Here is a 14,589-nt window from a genome sequence, read left to right as displayed (position 1 = left end):
CGGAAGCTTCAAGAGCCACGCCGTCAAAGACAGCCGGGCTAGGTCCTGGTAGACACAGGGGCCCTGAACGAGGAGGTCTGGACGTTGTGGAAGTAGAATTGGACGCTCTGACGGTAGGCCTTGCAGGTCTGAGAACCAGTGCCGTCTGGGCCACGCTGGAGCTATGAGAAGCAGAATTCCTTTTTCTTGCTTGAACTTCCGAATTACCGTGGGCAGGAGTGACACCGGAGGGAACATGTACGGCAGCCGAAACCTCCACGGTACCGCCAGCGCATCCACGAATGCTGCTTGAGGATCACTTGTCCTTGCTCCGAAGACCGGAACCTTGTGATTGTGTCGAGACGCCATCAGATCTACGTCTGGAAGGACCCACCTTTCCACTAGGAGTTGAAACACTTCTGGATGGAGGCCCCACTCGCCGGCATGTACGTCCTGACGACTGAGAAAGTCTGCTTCCTAATTCAGGACTCCCGGAATGAATATTGCCGATATGGCCGGTAGATGGCGTTCTGCCCACTGTAGAATCCGTGAGACTTCCTTCATTGCTAGGCGGCTTTGAGTGCCGCCTTGATGATTTATGTAAGCCCCTGTGGTGGCATTGTCCGACTGTACTTGAACAGGACGGTTCTGAATTAAATGCTGGGCTAGGTTCAAGGCATTGAAGACCGCCCGCAACTCCAGAATATTGATCGAGAGGAGGGACTCCTCCTTGGTCCACCGCCCCTGAAGGGAGTGTTGCTCCAGCACCGCGCCCCAACCTCTTAGACTGGCATCTGTCGTCAACAGGACCCAGTTGGATATCCAGAACGGACGGCCCCTGCACAGTTGTTGGTCCCGGAGCCACCAGAGCAGCGACAGACGGACCTCCGGAGTCAATGAGATCATTTGAGACCGGATCCGGTGAGGCAGGCCATCCCATTTGGCTAGAATCAGCCTCTGGAGAGGGCGAGAGTGAAATTGAGCGTACTCCACCATGTCGAATGCTGACACCATGAGGCCCAGCACCTGCATTGCCGAATGTATCGACACTTGCAGACGAGATAGGAAGCAACGAATCCTGTTCTGAAGTTTCAGGACTTTCTCCTGAGACAGAAACAACCGCTGGTTGTGAGTGTCCAATAGTGCTCCCAGATGCACCATGCTCTGAGCAAGGATCAGGGATGACTTCTTCCAGTTGATGAGCCACCCGTGGGCTTGCAGAAACCGGACCGTCACATCTAGATTACGTAGGAGAAGTTCTGGGGAATTTGCCAGTATTAACAAGTCGTCCAAATACGGCAGTATCCTGACCCCTTGACGGCGGAGTACCACCGTCGTCACCGCCATGACTTTTGTAAAGACTTGCGGAGCCGTTGTTAAACCAAAAGATAACGCCCAAAACTGGTAATGGCAGTTGCCAATCGCCAATCTCAGGTATTGCTGATGAGACAATGCTATAGGAATATGCAGGTAAGCATCCTGTACATCCAGGGAGACCATGAAGTCCCCAGGTTCCGAGGCCAGAACTATAGAGCAAAGGGTTTCCATCCAGAACTTGGAAACCTTCACAAACCTGTTCAATGCCTTGAGGTTGAGAATGGGCCGGGAGGACCCATTCGGTTTCGGGACTAGAAACAGCGGAGAATAGTACCTCCGGCCCCTCTGAGCAAGGGGCACATGTACTACGACACCTGTATCCAGGAGGGTCTGTACCACCGAATGTAGAGTGTTTGCCTTTGTCTTGTCCAACGGGACATCTGTCTGGCAAAATCGATGAGGGGGTCGGTTTTTGAAGGCTATGGCGTAAGCTCGAGTGACGAATTCCCGTACCCAGGCATCTGAAGTGGTCTTCAACCATTCCTGGGTATACCCTAGAAGCCTGTCCCCCACCCTGGGATCCCCCAGAGGGAGGCCCGCCCCGTCATGCGGCAGGCTTATCTGTCTTGGAAGCTGGCTGACGGGCCGCCCAGGCTCTTTTGGGCTTAGGCTTACCAGGTTTGTACGCCTGACCTTTTGCTTTACCTGAAGGACGAAGGGGGCGAAAAGAAGTACCTTTAGCCTTCAACACCGAAGGAGCAGTACTTGGCAGACAGGCAGTTTTGGCAGTAGTCAAGTCAGCCACTATCTTATTCAAGTCCTCCCCAAACAGAATATCTCCCTTAAAAGGGAGTACCTCCAGGGTTTTTCTAGAGTCCAGATCCACAGACCAGGATCTTAGCCACAATATCCGGCGAGCCAGGACTGACGTAGTAGAGGCCTTGGGTGCCAGGATACCGGCATCAGAAGCCGCCTCTTTAATATAACGAGAAGCTGTGACAATATAAGACAAGCATTGTCTAGCATGGTCAGAGGAGATTTCAGCATCTAACTCCAAGGCCCATGCTTCAATGGCCTCTGCAGCCCAAGTAGCTGCAATAGTGGGCCTTTGTGCAGCACCGGTGAGGGTGTAAATCGCTTTAAGACAACCCTCCACACGTTTATCCGTAGGCTCTTTTAGAGACGTGACAGTGGTGACCGGTAGAGATGAGGAAACCACCATCCTAGCCACATGTGAGTCCACTGGAGGAGGCGTTTCCCAATTCTTAGACAGCTACGGCGCGAGGGGATAGCGAGCCAGCATCTTCTTTTGAGGCACAAACTTCGTACCCGGGTTTTCCCAGGGTTCCTGACGTATATCAATTAGGTGGTCAGAGTGAGGTAAAACTTGTTTAATCACCTTCTGACGCTTGAACCTATCTGGTTTCTTAGGAGGAATGGATGGCTCGGGATCATAATCTGTAAAATTAACTTAATAGCCTCCAAAAGATCAGGAACATCCACATGTGAACCACCCTCCCCAGCCGTATCTGAGTCAGAACCTGTGGGGTCAGGGTAAGTGCCGTCTTCATCCGAAGAGGCGTCAGTGACAGCAGTGGACTGTGAGGAGACAAGCGCTCGCTTCGAGGACCCCTTGGACGTAGGCGAAAGACGGTCAGACTTTTTAGTAGTCAGGGACCAGTTCAACTTCTTTAATTGAGCAGATAAATCGTCCGCCCACGGCGGGTTAGCAGCAGGGACCACAAACAGTTGTACCGGCATTGGGGGTCCCATAGGGGGTGTTAGTTTATGAACTAGCGTATGCAGAAGCGTGGAAAAAGCGGCCCACGGCGGGTCATTATTTGCCCTCGTTGCCACCGTCCCACTGGGGGGCAAGGAGCCCCCAGACCCAGAGCCCAAAGCTGCTATATTCTCCTCATAGGTATCTGCGGCTTCAGCAACACCAACAGTGTGTTCAGCCCCAGAACCGTTACCCTCAGAAGCAGACATGATATAACTTGCAATATCAGGTAACACCGTACAATTTGTCAGCAGCACAATACCTCTAGCCCAAACCCCTGCGCAGTGTAGTCAGCACCAGCAGAGATAAAGGAGAGATATGGTGACTAAATCACAGAGAAAAATACGTAATACAGTATATATTTGTGAAAATCCTACATCAGATAAAACCTGACGCACCAAGCCCCCTCAGGTTATAGAATATAGGGATATCAGGTTGAGTGAAAGACACGAAATGGACACCACTCAGCTATCAAATGCACACACAAATAGTCACAGTTTGTACAATGCAGAGGTTATTACTAACAATAATACTGCACTGGACTAGCTTATACAGCTATATAACAATAGATATAACAGTACACAGTAAGAACTGGATGTATATCACAGGGTAATTGTACTAGGAAACCCTGACTAAATGCACTCTTTCTTCACTAACACTGACTAAAATGGCAGGTAGAATACTTAAGTGTCTTGTAAAGTCACAGCACTGACAACCAGGCGGCTTTACATAGGAGGATTTGCCCAAGCATTCCCAGGAACAGTGAGCTGAGGGATAATGGCGCCGCAGACACTGCCAGGGAGTGAGGGAGAGACAGATATGCAGCTCCAGGGCGGGAACATTTGCAGAAAATGGCACCCTGGGGCTGGGGGAGGGGCTTCAGGTCCAAGCTCTATCCCCCTGCTGGCAAAACCACGGGGTACTGCGGGCTCTAATAAAACGGTTTATAGAGAAAACCTGACCTGTCCCATGCCCTGGTGATCTAGTGGGATCGCCTGTACTGCCACAGTGTCCACCGCCAGCGCGCGCGGCCCGCTTCCCACTGACCGCGCCAGATCGCGATAAAGACCGGGTCCCGCAAGCGGGACCCACTTACCACCTCCCGAAGCGCGGCCACGCGATCCCGGAGAGCCCCCGTCGTGTGTGCCTGACAAGAAGAAAACCGGAGCCTCCTGCTGTAGTTACCCGGCAACAAGGGCTCTGGAGTGTACAGCGCCGCTGGGGAGAGCCGGAGCTGCAGCCGTGAATGTCCACTGACATGTAACACTGCTGCTACCCTTGAAGTCTTCACTTTTTTCCTCAGAAAAAAAGCTCTTCTTAGGGCTGCCTGGAGCAGCCCCTCTGTTAAGTGCCTGCTACTGCAGCACCAACTACAAAATTGAGATCCTGTGCAGGGAGGCGGGGTGATATAGGAGGCGGCGCTATGCATTCTGGGAACAGTCAAAGCTTTGAGCCTGTTGGTGCCTCGGATCAAGATCCTACTCTACACCCCCATTGTCCATTCCTTGTGGAGCCCAGTGTACCCCGCAGCAGAAACAGGCAACGTTTAGGACCGTAGACGCAGTGGTCGGCCAAGGAAACTTAGTGCATCAGATGAAAGACACATCATGCTTACTTCCCTTCGAAATTGGAAAATGTCCATCAGTGGCATCAGCTCAAAACTGGCAGAAACCAGTGGGACCCAGGTACTACTCTTCATAGAAGTCTGGCCAGAGGTGGTCTTCATGGAAGAATTGAAGCATTTTCATGGAAGAATTGTGGACACCAGGCCAATCGACTCAACTATGCACAAAAACATAGGAACTTTCGTGCAGAAAAATGGCAGCAGGTGCTCTGAACTGAAATATTTGGCTGTAACTGAAGGCAGTTTGTTCACCGAAGGGCTGTTTGGGGCTGCATTCCAGCAAATGGAGTTGGGGATTTGGTCAATGGTATCCTCAATGCTGAGAAATATAGGCAGGTACTTATCCATCATGCAATACCAACAGGGAGGCGTCTGATTGGCTCCAAATATTTTCTGCAGCAGGACAATGACCCCAAATATACAGCCCATGTCATTAAGAACTATCTTCAGTGTAAAGAAAAATAAGGAGTCCTGGAAGTGATGATATGGCCCCTACAGAGCCCTGCTCTCAACATCACCGAGTCTGTATGGGATTACATGAAGAGACAGAAGGATTTGAGCAAGCCTACATCCACAGAAGGGTGGTCTTCTGTTTGCCGGCGGTCGGGCTCCCGGCGCTCAGTATACCGGCGCCGGGAGCCCGACAGCCGGAATACCGACAATTATTTTCCCTCGTGGGGGTCCACGACCCCCATAGAGGGAGAATAAAATAGTGTGGCGCGCGTAGCGCGCCACCGTGCCCGTAGCGTGGCGAGCGCAGCGAGCCCGCAAGGGGCTCATTTGCGCTCGCCAAGCTGTCGGTAAGCCGGCGGTCGGGCTCCCGGCGCCGGGATGCTGGTCGCCGGGAGCCCGACCGCCGGCCAGCCGTAGTGAACCCCCACAGAAGATCTGTGGTTAGTTCTCCTTGATGTTGGGAAAAACCTCCCTGCCGAGTTCCTTCAAAAACTGTGCGCAAGCGTACCTAGAAGAATTGATGTTGTTTTGAAGGCAAAGGGTGGCCACACCAAATATTTATTTGATTTAAATTTCTCTTCTTTTCATTCACTTTGCATTTTGTTATTAATGAAAATAAACTATTAACACTTCTATTTCTGAAAGCATTCTTACTTTGCAGCATTTTTTCCACACCTGCCTAAAACTTTTGCACAGTACTGTACATATATAAAATAGTCCAATGGACTGGCACTTTACCTAAGTCACGACCGGCTCCGGTGCCCTCTGGACAATACCAATATCTCCCACTTCAAACAAGCAGCGGCACTCACGAGGCTTAGTGTAAATCCAACTGTATAAAGCACAGTGACATACAGATGGAGCCCTGCTCATCTATCACTTTAACAGGATTAACTCAGGCAGGTCAGTCGGACTTAATCCTCTGCTGTAATGACTTAATCCCCTGTTGAATTGTTCTCTCTGTATTGTATTGCAGCTGAGAACAATAGATGAAAGGCTTATGCTAATAAACCTTGGTGTGCCTAGGTGCAGCAGAGAAGGCTAGATGAGCGAGGCTCCATCTGTACCAACATTTCGTGGTACAGCCGCCTCTACGTCAAGATGTCAACCCATGTTGGATGCCGGGTCCAATATGGGGGAGCCACGTGATATTCTGCAGCATGTCATTGCTAGCGATATCCCCCGTCGGCCCTCCTGCAGGGCCTATGGAGGTTGGGTTAACATATATATATAATGGTTGGCCAAGTCTCTGTGGTGGCTGGCGACACCCTTTAAGCACGGGCCCCTAACGCTGCATTACCGTAATGGGCCCTTTATGCCCCATACGACATTGCTCTTTTTAACCTCTGTGCTACAAGTGTTATGTTAGGATAAGCTTGTCTCCTTCACTGAGCGGGTAATGAGTGATTGACAGCTTGACAGTACTGCACTGTGCAGATTGGTAGATGCACCTATTGGGTTGAGGACAGTGATATCACAGCAGCTGAAGTGACTGCATTCTCAGGTTTTTGTCTTGCACCACATCTTGGGAGAGGTTGGAGAGAGATAAAGTACTAACCAACTAGCTCCTGTCATTTTACAGGCTGTTTTTGAAACACGACAATTGGTTGGTCTGTTACTTTATCTCTCTCCACTTTATCTCTCTCTCCAAGCTTTGATAAAGCTCTCACCTTTTTAGCACACTATTAAAAAGGGGTGGTCTTCAGTTTGCCGGCGGCCGGGCTTCCGACGACCAGCATACCGACAGCTTTTCTCCCTCTTGGGGGTCCAGTGAGCACGCAAGGGGCTCATTTGCGCTCACCCAGCTGTCGGTATGCCGGCGGTCAGGATTCCGGGAGCCCGACCGCCGGCATATCATTAAAAAGGGGTGTGTGGAATTTCAGCTGTTTGCAACAGGGTTCAGCGGTGATAATTAACACAGCTACAGCAGTATATCAGCTTAACGCTGAACATAGTATTTTATGGGCCCTACAGACTCAGCGACCCGCCGCCGAGCTGCCCGACCGCTGATACGGCAGACGGGCGACCCGGCGGCGGGGGGAAGGTGACAGAGGGAGTGAAGTTTCTTCACTCCCCCCGTCACCCGGCTCCACAGCACTGCATGCTAATATGGACGAGATTGTATAAGCGACGGGGCACCAACGATGAACGAGCGCGTGGCCGCGCATCGTTCATCGTTGGTGCCTACACACTGAACAATATGAATGAGTTCTCGTTCATTAATGAACGAGAATGTTCATATCGTTCACTTAAATCTTTCAGTGCGTTGGGCCCATTACAGTAACGGTTCATAGCTGAACATTACAATTGTGGGGCTCTGAGTCCCGTTAAGAAAAAGAAAAAAAGAATCTTTCAAATTAAATTGTCTTTCTGGAAGTTTGTTGTTATTTGTGGTAGGTTTCCATATAATCACTGCAGACCCCTCCCACCCCGTCATGCTGTAGCTACGCCACCATTCCAAATGACCATCTGCCAATTAATGGGAGGTATGCTTTAGGGGTAGAGAGAGCTTGTATCCGTGACATAGTTTCTGAGCGCTAAGTGATACCTCTGAGTTATGTCTACATCCAAAACAGAACATTTATGTGGCGGATGCTGATATTTAGGGTAAGTCACCCACACATTCGCTGGGACCCAGTAAAATCTTTGAGGCATTTCATAGGGTGAATGGTTCCAAATGAACTGACAGGCAGCATTCTCCAGGTGACTGGTGTAACCCAACTGTGCCGACTCTGTGTATAGTTTACATGTGCTCTTTGATACGTGTGGAGAAGAGTAGCAGAAATCTCATACAGCAATAGAACTCGGATTACACCTGTGATTCTCACCTGACTTGTTCTTATATTCAATATCAAAGGCAGTTATGATGCTATTCCCATCAAATCTTTGCGTCCAACGTAGGTTCATACTGCGAGCTTTTACTTCCCTAATCTCCAGCTCAGGTGGGTCTGGGGGTTCTGTAGGACCGGAAAAAGCCAAGAGGTCAATGAACGAACACTCTACCTACCACAAAGTCAGCAATATCTCATTGGACATCTCTCCCAGTCTATACCTTGCACCGTGAGTTGAATGAGGCCCCTGTCCTCTCCGTACGAATTTATGGCATGGCAGGAAAAAAATACGGAGTCTCCGCGCTCAGCAGGCTTGAGCTACGGAATACAAATGTAAGAGTAAAAACAAGATCTTTCTTTGTATTTTCCGAATAATTCTTTTGACTTTGAAATCACCCCCATGTGGGCTCCACTCTCACCGTCAAAGTTGAGATGACCTCATCTCCGCTGTCTTTGGTGGCAATCAGATAACGCAGGTTCCTGTCTGGGTCTATTACTGTATCTCCCTTTTCCCAGCGAATAATAATAGGACGCTCTCCGCGTGCCGTGCAGTTTAAACCTTTTGTTTGACCTTTGATTGCAATGGTTGTGTTGGGGTGAGAGGTGATGGTTGCGGGAACTAGGGGAAAGAAGAAGAAAAAACACACACAGAAGGATTAGGCAAAATTCCAATGCAGAAACAGACTGGTTTGTGATGGTTAAGCAGACTAGAATAGAGCGCACGCTGTCTCTGAATTTGGCAGGGTGTGCGCTGAACACTTTGTTCTGTAAAGAACGCAATGCTCTGCAGAGAAACACACAACACATCCTACACAGGCTCTTGATAATAAACAGCCTCCCTCATTTGAATTCCTCTGCATACTGCTCTGCACAGTAATAGCATAAACTGCTCTGCACATCAGGAGTACATGATCTTGTAATGTAAGTATTCTGAGTTCTCTCCACCTGGGGGCACTGCCCCCCCTCCCTTCAGTGATATTACAGGCTCAGGTCGCGCTGCAGAAGCAGACGGAGGCCGCAGGCAGCAGAGCTATCTCTCGCTGCGCTTGTAAAGCCGTCTCCAGTGAAGTGGCAGAGAGACACGCTCCACATCATTTCAATTTGTAGTATGGCCGAAGAGAGGGGGAGAAGGAGAGGAAGAGTAGGGTGGGGAGAGCTGTGGGAGAGAGAAAAAGAAGGGAAGGATGGAGTGAGAGGAGGCATAAGGAGGAAAAGAAAGAGAAGACAAAACAAGACATTAAAGAGAAGGATATATTTAGAGAACGGAAAGGTGACGATAAAGATGTAAGAAGCAGAAGCGTAACTCTGGGAGGCAACGGAGTCATCTGCCGCCGGGCTCCTGCTCTGAAGGGGGGCACCTTGCCTCCCATTCTGTGACACCATTAAATTAAGTTAATTGACAGCTGCCGCTATCTCATCAGTGGTCCCTGCACCTTGCATATCACATCCTTTTTATTATACTGTAGATGCACATTTTACAAGTGTCATACCCAGGATTAGGACCCACGACCTATTACACTGGAAGCAGACACCTTACTGATGGAGCTATTTGCTCCTGTATAGGAAAATTGAAATATGAGAATTCTAACTATATGAAGTTACTTCTCTGACAATTACACGTAACTTCATATAGTTAGAATTCTCATGCTTCCTCTACAGGAGCAAATAGCTCCATCAGTAAAGTGTCTGCTGTTAGTGTAACAGGTCATGGGTTCTAATGCTGGGTATGGCTGCTAAGAAATGTGCGATTTATAATAAAAGACAACGAAATGTATATACACAGTATATAATTTTTTTCCCAGAACACTACACACACACACACACACACACATTATATATATAGTTTATACACACACACACATTATATATATATATAATTTATATACACACACACACACACACACACACACACACACACACACACACACACACACATTATATATATAGTTTATACACACACACACACACACACGTATTTTATATATAATTTATACACACACATATATATATATAAGCACTCAGACATACATATATTTATCTAAATATAGGGGGGCACCAATATTTATCTTGCCTCCGGGCGACTGGGACGAACTTACGCCACTGGTAAGAAGTCATACCAACACTCTGTCCTGCCCGGAGCACAAACCACCTTCACACGGTACAAACACAAACCAACCACCCAGCAACTGTAGTATATACTATTATTATGTGTTGGAAAGTGACATATACCAGAAGTTTACAATGCATTTAATGCAATGTCTAATGTTTTATGGTGATCCCTCTGCTGCATAGAATGTTATAGAGGGGTCACTGTTTTAATGATGTAAAAACAGTGCTGACACAATAAACCAGGGTGGTCTTCACTTTGCCGGCGGTCGGGCTCCCGGCGACCAGTATACCGGCGCCAGAATCCCGACCGCCGGCATACTGACCGCCGGCATACTGACAGTTCTTCTCCCTCTTGGGGGTCCACGACCCCCCTGGAGGGAGACGCCACCGTGCTCGCAGCGAGCCCGCAAGGGGCTAATTTGCGCTCGCCCAGCTGTCAGTATACCGGCGGACGGGATTCCAGCGCCGGTATGCTGGTCGCCGGGAGCCCGACCGCCGGCAACACATACTACACCCAATAAACCACATACATCACCTCCTGCAGGGTGTAAGAAGGTGTAAGGTATCTGCATAGCATATATTGCTTCTGCAGGTAGGAGCAACATTATTCTGCAGTTCCTGGGATAGCCAGCCCAGACTTAGCACAATGGGGGTCATTCCGACCCATTCGCACACAGCGGTTCTTCGCTGCGGTGCAAACGAGTCTGGAATGCGCATGCGCTGCGTGCGCATTGTGCACGCGTGGCGTTGCCTGACGACAGAGGTTGCTGGGCAACGATGCTGACAGATAAGAAAGCGGTCGCAGCGGCGACCGCAAGAAGATGGACAGCAAGAGGGCGTTCCAGGGCGTCAACTTACCGTTTTCGGGGAGTGGTAAGTAAAACGTAGGCATGTCCAGGCGAACGGAGGGCGGAGGTGTGACGTCAAAGCCGGGCCCATCATCGCTGGATCCGACGCACAGGGTAAGTATGTCCAAGGCTGGTCTTGTTTTGAGTGAAACTTTTTTAGCATAGCGGGGCTGCACAAGCGATCGGAGCCCTGCTATGCTAAAATACACTCCCCCATAGGCGGAGATTAGTTGATCGCACCAGCAGCAAAAAGTTGCTTGGTGCGATCAACTCGGAATGACCCCCAATGTAACTTTACGTGTCCCATTACTGCTGTAGATCAGTTGGTGGTATTGAGCTCCCTCAGCCCAGGTCACTGAGGTTGGAGAAAGCAGAAGCACATCTGTATTACACTGCGGTAAGCAGGTGAGCTGGAAGGTATACTATTACCTTTAGTGACAGTTGCTTTTATCTAGATAGTATTTAAATATTAAAGGTTACCATTTCTAGTGTAACCGGAGAGTTAGTTGCTATGTATGGCCGTGCCTGCCGTTGTTACTATGTGAACAATACACAAGACGTAGCTGATGCTGAGACGGACGGATCTCTTTGCATGGGCGCAAACAACCATTTTTACATACAGCGCATTTTACACAAACGCTACGCGCGAGTCGGGCGTACGGGATAGGGAAATCAGTTTCTGACGGATCTCTTGCACCTAGCATGGGCCTAGCAAGTGCGGATAATAATGATTATAGTTGCGATCCCTAACATTAGTTGAAAGGATATTGGGCCTTATTCAGGTCCCAACGGATGTGCGGGGAGGGGGGGAGGAGTGGGTGGCGATGGCCTCTATTTCTGAAAATGGAAGAGTTTCGCTGCCACTGTGGAGAAGTGATGAGGCCAGGATTTCCGTCAGAAGATAGAGATTTCCTGGCCTCTTTGTTGGATCTGCGGTGGCTGGCTTGTGCAACCCCACGGGTCACGCAGCTGTGCAATAGTGTGGCAGATGACCCCATACCTCCCAACATGACCCTCTCCAGGAGGGACACAATGCTCTGCTTCTGGACTTTTCTCTTAATTTGCGATTGCCATCACCTGTTTTGGACAGGTGAATGGATAAGAAAGGTGTTTCAGCACAGGTGAGGGCAATCATAAATTAAGAGGGAAGTCCAAGAGCAGAGCATTGTGTCCCTCCTGGAGAGGGGCATGTTGGGAGGTAGGACGCAGCACCGATCACTAATGCAAGCAGAAGGCTGCATTACCATATTAGTGCTATCTCTGCTGATCGTAGTGTGATTGACAGGAAGTGGGTGTTTCTGGGCGGAAACTGGCCATTTTATGGGAGTGTGCGGAAAAACGCAGGCGTTTCAGGGAAAAACGCGGGAGTGTCTGGAGAAACGGGGGAGTGTCTGGGTGAACGCTGGGTGTGTTTGTGACGTCAAACCAGGAACGAAAAGGACTGAACTGATCGCAGTGTAGGAGTAAAGGGCCCTACTCACTGGCCGACCCGCCGCCGAGCTGCCCGACGGCGGATACGGCCGACGAGTGACCCGGCGGCGGGGGGGCAGTGACGGGGGGAGTGAAGTTTCTTCACTCCCCCCGTCACGCGGCTGCATTGAAGTGCAGGCAAATATGGACGAGATCGTCCATATTGGCCTGCATGCACAGCCGACGGGAGACCAGCGATGAACGAGCGCGGGGACGCGCATCGTTCATCGCTGGAGTCTCCACACTGAAAGATATGAACGAGTTCTCGTTCATTTATGAACGAGATCGTTCATATCTTTCCGAAAATCGGCCAGTGTGTAGGGCCCTATAGTCTCAAGCTACTCAGAAACTGCAAAGAAATTTCTATTCGCAATTCTGCTAAGCTAAGATTCACTCACAGAGGGCGGCGGCCTAGCGTGTGCAATGCTGCTAAAAGCAGCTAACGAGCGAACAACTCGGAATGAGGGCCATGGTTTTGCCCAACTGCTAACAAATTTGCTGCTGCAATCAACTCAGAATTAGGCCCTGTATTGGAAAAAAGCTGCGGCTGCTACATTGTAGCACTTCATATACAGATATACCAGTGTCCTATATCAAATTAATCAGCACAGTCTACTTGTGCGTCCTAGTTGCATTGCGTTGCCACTATGACGTATATTCGGCCTTAAAGGAGCAAAAAAGACGCCCAGCGCTAGAAGATACTCACGCAACCTGGCGTGCCAAAGGGAATGTTTGGGGTGACTGCAGCAAAGATGTATGAGGACATATCTGTAGCATACCTGCCTACCTGACCCTCTCCATGAGGGAGAAAATGCTCTCTTCCTGGACTTTCCTGGTAATGTATGATTGCCATCACCTGTGGTGAAACACCTTTCTTATCAATTACCTAGCTCACCACAGGTGATGGCAGTCCTACATTACCAGGAAAGTCCAGGAACAGAGCATTTTCTCCCTCATGGAGAGGGTCAGGTAGGCAAGTGTGATCTGTAGTAAAAATGGCTTCCGCAGCTGCCCATAACTGCAGCCAGTCATACTTGCCTACCTGACCCTCTCCATGAGGGAGAAAATGCTCTGTTCCTGGACTTTCCTGGTAATGTATGATTGCCATCACCTGTGGTGAGCTAGTTAATTGATAAGAAAGGTGTTTCACCACAGGTGATGGCAATCATACATTACCAGGAAAGTCCAGGAACAGAGCATTTTCTCCCTCATGGAGAGGGTCAGGTAGGCAAGTGTGATCTGTAGTAAAAATGGCTTCCGCAGCTGCCCATAACTGCAGCCAGTCATACTTGCCTACCTGACCCTCTCCATGAGGGAGAAAATGCTCTGTTCCTGGACTTTCCTGGTAATGTATGATTGCCATCACCTGTGGTGAGCTAGGTAATTGATAAGAAAGGTGTTTCACCACAGGTGATGGCAATCATACATTACCAGGAAAGTCCAGGAACAGAGCATTTTCTCCCTCATGGAGAGGGTCAGGTAGGCAAGTGTGATCTGTAGTAAAAATGGCTTCCGCAGCTGCCCATAACTGCAGCCAATTTATGTGTGGCTCATCTCCGAAGCATGCAGAGGCAGATTTACGTGGCTGATCTGGTAACTAAGCCCATGTATAATTTTGTAATAAGTGCAGATTATGAGACAGTCACAGGATAAGTGTAAAGTATGGAGGCTGGAAGCTGGATTTCATGAAATAACAAAATAGTAATTAGAGCATAAAAGAGTACTGCTACTGCTCTCATGTCCAGCATTCTGAAGATATATATGTGTATGTATATATATATATATATATATATATATATGTAGAATGCCTTTTATATGACAATATGCACAAATTCCTGGCTGATCTACTGGAATGCAGGCAAAGTTCAGGTGTCATCAGCATCGCTGAAAATGTATTTAATCAGTGTCACCCGTAATACGATGTAACCCATCCTGCAGAAATGATCATTAACCCTTTCACGGCTTTACATAAAAGGTAACAATACGGCCACAACTTACTTTTGACAGTGAGGAACATAGACTTGCTGATATCCGTGCCCACCCCGTTACTGGCCTGGCAGAGGTAATACCCAATGTCCTCTTCCAGCACATGGCGTATCAGCAGTGAGCTGTTGGGCAGGATCTGGATGCGGCCTGTGAGTGGCACAGGATGGTACTGTTGCGGGTTCCCGCTCCCTA

The 14,589-nt window shown here is 49.2% G+C and overlaps 1 protein-coding gene across 4 annotated transcripts in view; it reads right to left on the bottom strand.

Moving 5' to 3' along the window:
- The window catches only part of DSCAML1 (DS cell adhesion molecule like 1), a 392,568-nt gene that overhangs the window by 54,946 nt on the left and 323,033 nt on the right, over positions 1-14,589 (bottom strand). For all 4 annotated transcript variants that reach the window (XM_063943605.1, XM_063943606.1, XM_063943607.1 and 1 more), the window contains 4 exons: positions 14,410-14,586; positions 8,404-8,603; positions 8,206-8,302; positions 7,982-8,110 (listed from right to left, as the gene is read on the bottom strand). In XM_063943605.1, coding sequence (XP_063799675.1) covers positions 7,982-8,110; positions 8,206-8,302; positions 8,404-8,603; positions 14,410-14,586 — 603 coding nt within the window. The remainder of the gene's footprint in view (positions 1-7,981; positions 8,111-8,205; positions 8,303-8,403; positions 8,604-14,409; positions 14,587-14,589) is intronic.

The sequence above is a fragment of the Pseudophryne corroboree genome, chromosome 10 (assembly GCF_028390025.1).
Source record: "Pseudophryne corroboree isolate aPseCor3 chromosome 10, aPseCor3.hap2, whole genome shotgun sequence".
Taxonomy (NCBI): Eukaryota; Metazoa; Chordata; class Amphibia; order Anura; family Myobatrachidae; genus Pseudophryne; species Pseudophryne corroboree.
The sequence above is the reverse complement of the archived record's forward strand: the minus strand, read 5'-3'. Positions and strand labels throughout refer to the sequence as shown.